General features: G+C 54.3%; 1 protein-coding gene across 13 annotated transcripts in view; it reads right to left on the bottom strand.

Moving 5' to 3' along the window:
- Nucleotides 1–13,373, bottom strand: part of TNXB (tenascin XB) — a 57,535-nt gene that overhangs the window by 22,221 nt on the left and 21,941 nt on the right. For 10 of the 13 annotated variants that reach the window (XM_045057290.1, XM_045057293.1, XM_045057292.1 and 7 more), the window contains 8 exons: nucleotides 12,566–12,859; nucleotides 10,495–10,785; nucleotides 9,834–10,139; nucleotides 7,594–7,953; nucleotides 4,282–4,584; nucleotides 2,741–3,040; nucleotides 997–1,284; nucleotides 426–734 (listed from right to left, as the gene is read on the bottom strand). In XM_045057290.1, the coding sequence (XP_044913225.1) occupies nucleotides 426–734; nucleotides 997–1,284; nucleotides 2,741–3,040; nucleotides 4,282–4,584; nucleotides 7,594–7,953; nucleotides 9,834–10,139; nucleotides 10,495–10,785; nucleotides 12,566–12,859 (2,451 nt within the window). The remainder of the gene's footprint in view (nucleotides 1–425; nucleotides 735–996; nucleotides 1,285–2,740; nucleotides 3,041–4,281; nucleotides 4,585–7,593; nucleotides 7,954–9,833; nucleotides 10,140–10,494; nucleotides 10,786–12,565; nucleotides 12,860–13,373) is intronic. The other 3 variants (XM_045057287.1, XM_045057295.1, XM_045057296.1) reach the window with 3 other exon arrangements.

Below are 13,373 nucleotides of genomic sequence, written 5' to 3' on the forward strand. Positions count from 1 at the left end.
AATAAAAAGGACCAACTATGATACAGGGGGATGAATTTCCAAGGGATTGGAAACCAAGCACAGAATATGTATTGTACGTTCTGTTAAAAGAGATGCTTACAAAGGCAAAACTGTAAGGAGAGAAAACAGTTAGTGGCTGCCAGAGGCTGGGTTTGGGAAAACTGATTGCAAAGGGGCATGGGGAAATGGGTTTCTTGGGTCAATGGAAATGTTTTATATCTCAGTTGTTGCAATGGTTTCATGACTTAGACATTTACCAACACTCATTGTTCACACAAAATTGTATGTAAATTATGCCTCGATAAACCTCATCCCTTCCCCTAAAAGAAGGGAAATGGGAAGCTCAGAAATCCCCTGACTGGGTCAGGCCAGGCGAGCTGAAGCCAGAAGGAGGGACGGCATATTCTGGCCACAGCCTCACTCACCAGTCATGGCGATGGCAGAGATGGGACCCACACGTTTGCCCTGGTGCAGTCCGTACAGCAGGAGCTTATACCTGCGGTGTGGGTCCAGGCCCGGGATGCGGACCTCCCTGAGGCTGCCCTCCACAGGCACCACCTGCGGCTGCCCGTCTCTGTCCTTGTACTGGATCACAAAGGAGTCAAACTGGCCCTCAGGGACTGTCCACGAGAGGCTCACAGAGTCTGGGGTCACGCTGGTCACCTGTAGCTCCTCCCCAAGACGGGGCTTTAGGGGATGCTTTGCTTTAGCATCATCCACCGCACTCCGGATCTCTGAGATGGAGACAGAAAGGAAAGAGCTGCGTGTTTCTGGTGGCCTGGGTGACCTCAAAGGGCAGGACTGAGAGGTCTGCAGACAGGGCTTTGCCACAGCTGAGTCCTATAGGGCCAGTGCTATGGGATTGTGCAAGGAGAATAACAACTGTGATGGCAGCCACCACAAGTGGCCACCTGTGTCCCTGGCCTGGCAGGTTGCTGATGCCTTCCCTGGGGGAGTCCCAGGAGTAGAGCCTGGCCCTGCAGGGCATGTTCTCACCTGTGGTGCCTTCGGCAGTGAGGGGGCCATGGCGCCTCTTGCCCAGGAGCCCATAAAGGAGGAATCTGTACTTGCGGCCAGTGTCCAGAGGGGTGATGGTGACTGAGCGCTCATGGCCCTCCACAGGCACCACTTGGGGCCCGTCCCTGTCCTTGAACTGGACGACAAAGGAGTCAAAGTGGCCCTCGGGGACTGTCCAGGAGAGGCGCAGCGAGTCCAGGGTGGGATCTGTCACCCACAGCTCCCCAAGGCGGGGCGGGGCCCCAAGGCTGGCGTCACCTTGGGCAGCTAAAAGAGAGGAAAGATTCTTATGTTTATTTTTTTCCAGGATGACTCTTTGACTACTTCCCGCTAGAGCTGGAAAAACCCAGGACTGCCCAAATGATCAGTGCTTCCCCAAAATATTTCCATCACCCTCCCATCTCTGCTACCGTCCCCAACTGGCTCATGCCTCCCTCCACTTAGCCAGTGTGACATCTCCGGGAAAAAAGAATCCCTAGCTTCCTGCTTATCTTATTCCTCCGACTTTCCAGACTCTTCCCGCCTACTAAAGACTATTTTCCTAGTAGGGTGCATCTTGGTTTACTTATTTTCTTTTACCAAGAAGCCTACCCTTTGTGATTTGACTGGCCCCTGGGGAAATTCTGAGGGTCCTGGGGACATCAGAGGGGGCACAGGATCCCCAATGAGTGCAGACAGCAGGTGGGAAAGCAGGATGTTATGATGGAGGTGGCCCTCACAGGACCTGGGAAAGTAGTGGGGGCTGCCAACTTGGGGTGGGGGGAGGAGAAGGGGAGCTCACATGGAGAAAGGATCTGGTGTCTGTCCCAAAGCCATCCTGAGGCCTGAGAAGGAGCTGGCCCACTGCCTTCCTGGCCAGAGAGGACGCTGACAGCATTGTTATTGCTAGAGTTTTCTGGCATCAGGGAGCCCCCAGGGGCAGGGGAGGGCCTGGACTGAAACCCAGGAAAGGGGCACAGCTGGGCTGGAATTGACTGAGACTGGCTGGGCAGCCAGCCCTGGGCTCCTCTGGTTCCCAGTTTCTGAGGCTCCAGGAAGAGGCCACAGGAGGGAAAGGGTCCTCTGGGGGCTGCAGATAGGGGATGCAATGAGCATAAGCCAGTAGCATAAGAAAACTGGGTGATGGCAAAACTCTCAGGAGGTGACGGCTGCACAAGGCTGATGGCGGCAAGACCCAGGCAGGCAGAAAGGGCTCCTGGCTCCCTTCACCCCTCCCCCAGCACCCCCAGTCTGTCCCACCTTCCAGGAAGTGTTCTGAAGGGGCTTCCCCCGTTCAACAGAAGTGGAAATTATGAAAAGAGAGAAAAAATCAACCGGCGGAGCAGACCCAGGAACTGGGCTCGTTTTCCTTGAACTGGGGCAGGCAGTGTGGCTTTTCTTTTCTTTTCTTTTTTAAGTGTTTATTTATTATTTTGAGAGAGAGAGACAGATAGAGCGTGAAGAGGGGAGAAGCAGAGAGAGAGGGAGACACAGAATCTGAAGCAGGCTGCAGGCTCTGAGCTGTCAGTCAGCACAGAGCCTGATATGGGGCTCGAACTCACAGACTTCGAGATCATGACCTGAGCCAAAGTCAGACTCTCAACCGACTGAACCACCCAGGGGTCCCACTGTGGCTTTTCAAATGAATCAAAAGAGATGGACAGAGGGCAGACCAGCAGAAGGAAAAAGATAAGGCAGTGTGAAAAATGGTGGGAAGGCCGCTGGGGGGCTGGGGGGCTCTCACCTGTCTTTGCCTCCACGGAAACTGGGCTGCGTCTTTTCCCATCCTGAATCCCAAAGAGCAGGAACTTGTATTTCCTACTGGGCTCTAAGCCAGGGATGGTGACCTCGCGCTGGTCTGCAGCCACAGGCACCACCTGGGGCTGCCCATCCCTGTCCTTGTACTGGACCACAAAGGAGTCGAATTCACCCTCAGGGACCGTCCACGAGAGGCTCACAGAATCCTGGGTCAGGTCTGTCACTGTCAGCTCCCCGAGGCGTGGTTCCTGGGGGGACTCTGTGGTTGGGGCTGGAGGGAGGGGAGCTAGGATCCAGGAAAACAAAGAACATGGCTGAGGTCTTGGGCAGGAGAACTTCCCCCTTGAACGCCTGGCCTCCCAGGGCCTCAAGGGATCCTTAAACTAAGATAAGAAACAGTTACATCCATATTTTCCCTGACGTGTAACTGAAATGTAGCATTTCCTTCAATGATGAATATAGGTGACAAACCACTGAGGTACCAGCAGTACTTGTGATTCTATTGGATTGTGATTCTATTAGGAATCAACAGATGTTTTCCCATCACCTTAGAATTACTACAGAAACTTCAAAATACCGTTTACTCTCATGACCAACTACTTCTAAACGTGGGTATGTTATTATACAATCCTCTAACTCTTATTATTTAATGAATAAAGAAGTTCCTGTATTACTAAATCATAAATTTGAATTTAAAATATTTTGATAATTGAATATCAATATAATTGGCTTCCTCTGTAATCCTATGCCTTTATTTTATGTATTTTAAAGCACTGCTCTGAGGGGTGCCTGGGTGGGTCAGTCAGTTGAGAGTCTGACTTCAGCTCAGGTCATGACCTTGAGATCACGGGTTCGAGCCTCATGTCAGGCTCTCTGCTGTCTACATGGAGCCTGCTTTGGATCGTCTGTCCCCCCTCTCTCTCTGCCCCACCCCCCACTCACTCTCTCTGTCTCTCTCAAATAAACTTAAAAAAATAAATTTAAAAAAGATAATAAAACACTGCTCTGAGAGGAGTCCATGGGTTTCACCAGACACTGGCAGAAGAAACCAGTGCCCAGGAAGCTAAGAGCAAGGGCCACTTCTGGGAGGAAGGCAGGCTATAGCACCCAGGGTGCTAAGGGCCTCTGAGAGGAGATTCAAGGAATGCGTGCCATTTAAGCTCAACTAGAAAAAAAGGACATCAGGGGAAGGTGGCAGCTGTGTCCAGGTCACAGCAGGGTTGCAAAGAGAAAGGAAGGGAACAGCTGTGGGCAATCAGGGGAGACAAACAGTCTGCAACTGGATTTAGATCAAATGGAAGCAAGACATTCCTGCCTGGGGGAAAGGGCAGAATGGAGATGGGGACTGGGAGGGCAGGGAAGGTTCTAGCTGGGGAAGACGCCAAGGGGCCAGGGAACAGAGTAAGGTGCCTGTGACCTCAGGAAGGACCTGTGGAAGCCACTGAGGCAGGATCTCAGAGAGGGTTGTGGGGTGGGGAGGATTCTGGGTAACCAGGGATGGGGACTGCCTCATCCCTGCTCACTCACCGGTCACAGCTACCACAGAGAGGGGGCCCACACGCTGGCCACCACGTAGCCCATAGAAGTTCATCTTGTATTTGCGTGCAGGCTCCAGGCCGGGGATGGTGACCTCTCGCTGGTCTGAGGCCACAGGCACCACCTGGGGCTGCCCGTCCCTGTCCTTGTACTGGACCATGAAGGAGTCAAACTGGCCCTCTGGGACTGTCCATGCGAGGCCCACGGAGTTGGGGGTCACATCTGTCACTGTCAGCTCTCCCAGGTGTGGCTCCAGGGGGGGCTCCGTGGCTGGAGTCTCTTCCGGTTGTGGAGCTGACAGAGACGGTGGGAGACCGTTAGGAAAAGCCCCTCTTTCCCTTGTTAGTAGTTATGTCTGTTGTTTTTGTGGTGTCCACGAGGTGGTTCTGATTAAAACTACACTAATTTGGCAACATCTGTCCGGCCACAACCCCTCACTCAGTCCCTGCCAGGATCTAGGGCTGTGCTGGGGCTGGGGAGGGGTGTGCACCATCACTGAGACCCTGGTAAAGTGGCTGAACTTCCCTTGTGCGTCAGTGCTCCAAGTCCCCTCTCCCGGGACCCGCAGACTCAGTGTTTGCCTGGCATCTTCGTTGGGTGCCTGGTCTGTGTCTCAAACTCATTAAGTCCAAAACCGGGCTCAGAGACTCCCCCCCACACACAACTGCTCAGTCCACAGCCTCCCCACCTTGGCAAAGCCACAGCTTCATTCTGGGCATTGTCCAAGTCCTCTCACACCCCACATCTAGCCTGTGAGGAAGTTCTATTGTCCCCTTCAGCAGCTGATGCCCCCTCACTAACTCCGCCCTGCTGCCTCCATCCCCAAGCACCAAGTGCCACCGGCTCTTACTGGACTACCAGGGTCTCCTAAATCATCTCCCTCCTCCACCCTCATCCTGCCTCCGATCAATGTTAGTCAGAGCCTGTTCCCAAAATGACTTCCATCTCACTCAGAGCAAAAGCCTCTGAGGTCCCAAGTGATTGATCATCTCTCACATATCCCCCTCCCCCCATTCCAAACATTCCTGGCTTGCCCACAAATGGTCAGGGCACTTTCCCTCTGCCCTGGATCTTCTTCCCAAAGGCCCGCGTGCCTTGTCCTCTCCCTCCTTCAGGTCTTCCCTTAGAGAGGCCATTTCCTACCCCCTTTCTACCCATTCACCATCTCGCCTGCTGGACTTGGCTTTTCTCTCCAGGGCTAATCACTGTCACGTTCAGTAGCGCTGACAGATTTGTGCAGTTTGGTGTCTGTTTCCCTCTGCTAGAATGTGAGCTCCATGGGCAGGGGCTTAGCCTTGCTCACGGCTGTGTCCCCAGGCCCTGGCACACTGTGGGTGCTCCACAAATGCTTGCTAAATTACCGAGTGGTCTGCACAAGTCTGCTGGGAAAGGCCGAGCTCAGAACCTGTTGGTCCCCACTGCCCCAGAATCAGCTGAGTGTGGGCGGCATTCCTCAATAGTGACCAAACCTGGAAGGTGGTCCCAAGAAGTAAAACAGTGGAGGAGGCTGCTGGGTGTGGTTCCCAAGAGCTGTTTTCTCTGGCGTCTGCAGGAGGATAAGACTAAGCTCCAGACAGATAAAACCTGCTTTAAAAATGGGCCGTTGGTGAGGCCTCAGAAAGACAGAAATGATTCTGAGCGGGGAGGGCAGGGCTGAAGGCAGCTTAAGGTGGGTGGGAGTGGCTGCATCTACTCAGTACCAGGTATGAGAGCTGGTGTTGTATTTCATGTTCCTTCTAGCTCTGATAGGTCCTGTAGCATCCATTGCCTGCTCATTTGTGCCCTGTCTGTACTTCTTTCTGTAAGGAAGAGAAACTGTCCCTCACTGTCAAATAAGCCTTACTGTTGTGGCTTGGCTTACCTGGAAAAGGTAGAACTACAACTACCCATGGGCATGGCAGTACCATGCTGCATTTGACGTAATCTTTTTCTAATTTAGAAATGTTTCTTTTCTTCCTTTCTTCTTTCTCTTTTCTTCCTTCCTCCTTCCCTCTCTCCCTGTCTCTCCTTTCTGTCCTTACTTCCTTCTTTCCTTCCTTCCTTCCTCCCTCCCTTCCTCCCTCCCTTCCTCTTTCTTTCCTTTCTTTTTCTTCCTCCCTCCCTCCCTTTTTCTTTTTTCTTTCTTTCTTTCTTTTTTTCTTTCCTTCCTTCCTTCCTTCCTTCCTTCCTTCCTTCCTTCCTTCCTTTCAGTAGGCCTCATGCCCAGCACAGAGTTCAATGCAGGGCTCAAATTCATGACCCTGAGATCAAGACCTGAGCTGAGATCAAGAGTCACACACTGAACTGACTGAGCCACCCAGAGGCCCCTAGAAATGTTTCTAATAGGCTGTGTACATATTTTCTCCTGGCAGTGGTGCAGCATGTGCTTTATGCCAGGCACAGCCCCTTGGTCAGCTCAGCAGGCTCCAGCTACCCATCACTTTTCCTACTCTGACAATGGAGCTAACTGAAGAACAAAAAGAAATTAGGAGTAGAAGGTTCTGTAAACTAAGCCAGCCAAGTCACTGTAAGGTTGGGCTTCGTGGGAGTACAGAAACCATGCTCTGAAAACTTGTTTTTCTGCTTTTAAGTGTTTAATCTTTCTCTTTATACTAAAAGTTGTTTTGAAAAAGGTGTGTCTGTTTCAGTGAGCAAAGGGAAAAGAGAGGCCCCTTCCTGTGACCGAGGTGGGCAAGTCAGCAGGAGAATAGCCAAGTCCCAGAGGTCTGCCTTGGTTCTGGTCCCCAGCTGCTGAGGCCCTGGAGGGATTCCCCAGGCTGCTTCCTCTGTGGTGCCCAGGTGGCCCCAACCTGGGCCCGAGGCAGGGAGTGGAACGGATGTCCCTCTTTGCTTCAAAGTCACTCACTGGATGAGTGGTAAAGAAAGTGTCCAGCTACTGAGGGAGAGGCCCAATGCCTCATGCACATCTGACCACCTAAGCAGCTAAACCAGCCAAAGAGGACAGAGCAAACCCCAGACTCAGGATAATTATAATCATCTTTGTGGCAACACTGGCAGCATGTGTACTCTGTGCCTGCCCTTTCTTAGTGCTTCATGTCTGTTAACTCATTTAATACTGTCCTCATTTTACACATGAGGAAACAGGCACAGAAAATTTAAAATTGTTAAAGGTCACAAAGCTGGTTATAGCCCAGTCCCTGGCGAACTGCTCTTTTTAGGTCCTCCCTCGGTAAGGGGCAGGGTAAGAGGAGGTGGTGGGGGCAAGGGGTCATACTACCACTGCAGCAAGGGAGAGCAATGGCCACAGGAAGGCTGGGGGCCACTGGTGGGAAGAAAAGGAAGCAGGCCCCAGCTCTCACTCACCAGTCACGCCCACGGTGGACACGGGGCCCCAGCGCTGCCCCCTGTGCAGGCCATACAGGTGCATCTTGTACTTGCGCCCCGGCTCCAGGCCCCCGACGGTGACCTCACTCTCCTCACCCCCGACACGCACCACCTGGGGCCGCCCGTCCCTGTCCTTGTACTGGACAGTGAAGGAGTCGAAGTGGCCCTGGGGGACGGTCCACGAGAGGCTCAGCGAGTCTGGGGATGATCCTGTCACTGTCAGCTCCCCCAGCAGGGGCTCCTCGGGGGACTCTGGGGCCTCCGTGCTGGGCTCTGTGGGGCTGGGGGTCTCCTCCACCTCGGTGGGGCTGGGTGTCTCCTCCACAACCTCCTGGGGGGCTGAGAGAAGAGATGAGGATACAGACTTACAGCCTAACTTGCTTTGTTGGTGAATTATGACAATCAAGTATATCCAGCAAATAAAGTCCTCAAGCCACAGGCTTTGGGGTTCGGGTAGCATTTGTATCAGCCATTCAGTAACTCATTGGAGAGAGTTGAGACAGGCCCCTGAACCCTATAGGTACTGCTGGCAGGAACTGTACTGGTGGATTCTGCCTTGGTTCTGGTCCCCACCCCCACCCCCACCCCCACCGACCGCAGTCTGAGAAAAGAGCTGAGATGGGAAGAAAGGAAATTCTGGGGAACTTTCTCCCATGTCCTCTGACAGTGCTGAAATCGAGGGGGCAGTAAGGCGTCTTCACATTTGCCTTCTTCCCTTTCAGCTCCAGCACTTCCCTAGGGCTTTCCAGCTGCCCCACCCCACTTACCAAGACACCAGACAGAATATACCTTGGCTAGGGCCTCCCTGGACAGTCCTGTCCCTCCTTCTACTTCAGACAAGAGTGGGAGAAAGATTCGGGGTAGAAGGCTAGGGAGGGCCATGCTCTTCCCTGGCGGGGTCTAGAATCACAGCACTGAGGGTACCTATCCACTGTCTGGCAACTAGGTCTCTGCTGAGGCTCCATGGAGACGGGAGACTGGCTTCTGTAACCCACTCCCTGGTCCACGGGGACAGTAACCCACTCCCTGGTCCCTGGTCCACTCAGGGGACAGGAGATTGAAGAGGGAAGAGGCAACAATGGGGAAGTTAGGGAGATAAAGGAGACAAAAAAGGATACTGGGAAGGGAGAGAATCAGGGAGAAATAGCAGCTCATTCTTTTTTTTTTTAATTTTTAAATGTTTATTTATTTTGAGAGAGAGAGAGAGAGAGCAGGGGAGGAGCAGAGAGAGAGGGGAAGACAGAATCTGAAGCAGGCTGCAAGCTCTGAGCTGTCAGCACAGAGCCTGACGCAGGGCTCGAACCCACAGACCATGAGATGATGACCCGAGCCAAAGTTTAACTGACTGAGCCACCCAGGCATGCCCCTAGCAGCTCATTCTTATAGGTTTCGATGTGCCAGGCACTGTTCTAAGTATGTATGTTTGTACGTTAACTGATTTAATTCTAATGACTGTGTGAAGCAGCAGTGACCGTTATTATCCTCATTTGACAGATGAGAAAGCTGAGGTACAGAGAGATTTAGTAATTTGTGCAAGGTCCATAGGGAATAAACTGTAGAGCTAGGATTAAAATCCAGGCAGTTGGATCCAGAGCCCATGCTCCCACCCATGATGCTACAAAACCACAGAAATGGTGCTGACCCAGGGCGGCGGGCGGGGGGGCTGGCCAGGTGGGAGAATGAGGGCAAGTAGGGGGACTGAGAGGGAGCCCTTTGCCCTGCTCCAAGGTGGCTGGGAACCAGGGATGTGGGGGCCTGGGAAGAGGCCTTTTCATGCCAGAAACATGGGAAACATGGGACTCTTGTCCCTTGGATCCGCCAGCTCTGAACAGGGCAAGCAATGGTGGGAAGGTGCAGGGAGCCCGCGACAGAAGCTCAGAAATGACAGCACCCCAAGCCAGGCCATGATAGGGGAAGGAACACAGTGGCTGAGGATATCTGTGGGGAGGACAGCCTGGGGCGGAGGGATGATTCCAGGCATTCGGAATGGGAAAAATGAGGCCGGTTCTTGGAGATGGAGAAGCAGGGCTGAGGAGAAGGTCAGGGGCTGCTGGCTGGGTGAGAAGTCCTGGGATGTGGGGAAGTCCAGGGTAGAGGCTTGGCAGAACTGGAGCCCAGAAAGAGAAGGTGGAGAGAAGTACAAAGGAGTCCCAGGGCCAGGTCCTGCCCAGAGGAACGGGAGCTGGCAGTGGAGGGAGGCCTGTGTGGCCCTGACTCACCTGTGACGGCCACCACAGACACAGGCCCCACACGCTGCCTGCCATGAAGCCCATAGAGGTTCATCTTATACTTCCGGTGCGACTCCAGGCCAGGAATGGTGACCTCATTCTCATCACCCCTGACGGGCACTGCCTGGGACTGCCCCTGCGCGTCCTTGTACTGGACCATGAAGGAGTCGAAGGAGCCCTGGGTCACTGTCCAGGACAGGCGCAGGGAGTCTGGGGTCGCATGAGTCACCATCAGTTCCCCCAGCAGGGGCCGCTCTGGGGACTCTGGGTGGAGGAGCTCCTCTCTCTTCTCTGAGGCTGTAAATAAGAGGATCCACTGAGGGCTATACTGGCAGCCCCAGACTGGTGTTTGGGGTTTGGAGGGGTTGTCATACCTGGCGGGTGGGTCACTAATCAATCAGCACGAGTGCTGAACTCCTGGGAAGTCTGGCAGAGCCAGGGTATGATACATCTTCTGGGCCTCGGGGAACAGCTGAATGGGATGGAAGGGACCCAGCAGTACAGGGGAGGCTGGCTATCCCTCAGCCTGGGAGTGGGGCCAGGATTCAGAGCCCGCCATCTCACTGGGAGGCCCCAGCTGGTTCCTGGCTGAGGGCAAGGGTGTGGAAGGCTGGGAGGGGTCATGGGGGAGCTTAGGTAAGTTGCCCCTCACCTGTGGTGCCATCAGCTGTGAGGGGGCCGTGCCGCTTCTTGTTGGCAATCCCGAACAGAGTGAACCTGTACTTGTGGTCAGGGTCCAGGGAGGAGACAATGACCGAGCGCTCAGGCCCTTCCACGGGCACCAGCTGGGGCTGTCCGTTCCTGTCCCTGTATTGGACTACGAAGGAGTCAAACTGGCCCTCAGGGACAGTCCAAGAGAGGTGCAGTGAATCTGGGGTGGGATCTGTCACCCACAGCTTTCCCAGGCGGGGTGGAGTCACTGGGCTGGGATCACTCTGAGGCACTGGGAGGAGGGGTAGAGAAAAAGGAGGAACACAGGTCAAAGGAGAAGGGAGATCCATCTCCCACATTGGGATGCTGGGTGAGGTTGTGCAGGCTGTTCCCTGCACAAAGGCGCATGGCTGAGGGAGGACCAAGAGACTAAAATTCAGCCAGCCTCTCCTTGCCAAGCTGTGTGCCCTGGCATGGGGCTACGCTCACCTAGAGAAGGGGTGCCTTCTTCTAAATGGCACAGAAGCACCTTATGGACTAGTGCGGCCCTGAATCTATCCGCAGCCTAGTGATGGACTTCAGAGAGAAGGGAGCCCAGCCATCCCTTTCTGTGTCTCCGTAGCCAGGGAAGCCTTCCAGGACAATCTCTACTGCTTCCAGGCTTAACTACTAGCTGCTCTCTCCTCCAAGAGAGGGAAGTGCGATCTTTGGAGCGTTTTACTGTGGGAGAGCCTTCCACACCTGTGCTCTGGGCCCCACTTCCTCCTTTCTCACACCGCACCACCAACCCCTCACTCCCTGCCACTGTGCCCTCAGCATTGACAGGAGCTCCTCCTCTCAGTTGCTAGCTCTCTCCAGCTTCCACCCTCCCTGCTTGCTCTCTCTTCCTTGCCCAGATTCCAGAAAGAGACGTCTATACTGGTTGTAGCCATGTCCGCACCTCCATCACCCTCTCAATCCGGCTCCACCTTCCACTGGCAGCTCTCCCCGGGGTCAGTGGTGGCCTCGCCATTGCTAAGTCCTGCGGACGCTCTGTAGCCCTGAATCACTCTTATGGAATCTGACATGTCTGGCCACACCCTTAATTTTGGCATCCAGGACACCACTCTCTCTGGCCGTGCCCCTCTCCCCAGATCACCTCCTTGGGCTGCCTTGCACACTCCTCTTTCTCTGCTCAGGCCCTGAGTGCTGTCCATCTCCAGGGTTCCAGCCGCCCCATCTCTTCTCCCCCTACAACCTCACTCTGGCTCCTGCCCATTGGCACTGAGGACACCCAAGCACCCTCTTCAGGCCTTCTCTCTGCCCTCCAGACCTGTGAGGGCAGCAGAGATAACCCCTCAGCCCACCACTTTCTGCTTGAGTGCCCTCTCCCTCTCAGTGCCTTGACTCTCCTCATCCATAAATGGGCATGTCTCATGGGGCTGCTGTAGGCAGTAAGTGTGATGACGCACTTAGAACATCTTAAACACATCTGACAGTTAAATGCTCACGCTGTGCTGTTCCTCACCTCTGCTGTCCCTTGCCTCAGGGAATGGAACTGTCTGATCTAGAACATGGGAGTTCTTGGGCCTCCTCATCATCCTTCACCTCCCACACCCAGCCTCACTGCCACCCTTCCAGCCAGGCCAGCATCATTTCCTGCTGGCTCTTAACTCACTTCTCCAGCTATTCTCTGCAGCGGCCTCAGTGTTATTTGTAAGATAAGCATGAAATCATGTCACTCCCACTTAAAACCCTTCAGAGGCCCCCTGGGGCCCTCAAATGAGTGCCAAGCTCCTCAGTCAGACACACAAGACCAGTCCCTTCAGCTCTCCAGGTACCCTGCTCTCCATCCAGAGGAAACAGATTGTACAGGGCCACACTCACTGCCACCTCATCCTCCATGGCTCCCTCTGTCTGCACTGCCCTCCTCAACCTCTCTGCCTGACCTGCCACTATTTTCCCTTCGGGATTCACCTCAGGCACCACTGCCTCCAGGAAGCCTTCCTGGAGTTCCCAAAGCACTGGGAAGACCTCCTTCAAGACTTTGCACGGGGGCAGAGATAGGAGTGTGTGTGAAGGCTCTCACTCACAGATCTTGGCTTCAGCCACCAGGGGGCCATGCCTCTTCTTGCCCAGGAGCCCATATAGCACAAATTTGTACTTGCGGCCAAGGTCCAGGTTGGTGATGAGGGCCGAGCGCTGGGACCCCTCCACAGGGACAACCTGGGGCCCGTCCCTGTCCTTGTACTGGATCACGAAGGAGTCGAACTCGCCCTCAGGGACCGTCCATTGCAGGAGCAGGGAGTTGGAGGCCATGCCAGTCACTGTCAGCTCGCCCAGATGTGGCGGGGCCAAGGGCTTCCCAGGCTTTGCCCCATCCCTGTCTGGAATGTGGGGAACAAAAGTAAAGCAGGTGGATTCAACCCCTGCCTTGTCCCTGGTCTCCTTCCCTTTCCTCAGCCCATTAGGTCCCTCCTTCCTGGACAGCTCCCTCCCTCAAAGCTTCCACTTTTCCTACCCTCAGCCCTCTGTGAGTAGCCAGCCATCTTTGTTCTGGAATGAGAATTTTAGCCCTTCCCTTGTGCTAGCCTCCCCGCCCCTCCCTCTCCATACCAAGACCTTTGAGGGAGTTTCAGGTCCCCCCTGGTTCTTCCTGAGTCAGAACCTCCTCATTGCTGTTTTGGAGCAGCTGAAGACTCCTCCACCCACTTGGACTTTTCTCTCCCTCACCACCCTCTCTCCTACTGCTGAGCTTGATCTGGAGTGGCAGGGAGAGTGACTTACCCTAGTCCCGTAAAGAGGGACCAGGAGGGAACACGAGAGTCGGGAAGCCCAGGCCCTATCCCTCACTGTTTTCACAAACCTCACCCATCTCTGATGCCCTGCTGGTTGTGGAGT

Source organism: Felis catus, chromosome B2 (assembly GCF_018350175.1).
Source record: "Felis catus isolate Fca126 chromosome B2, F.catus_Fca126_mat1.0, whole genome shotgun sequence".
Classification (NCBI taxonomy): domain Eukaryota; kingdom Metazoa; phylum Chordata; class Mammalia; order Carnivora; family Felidae; genus Felis; species Felis catus.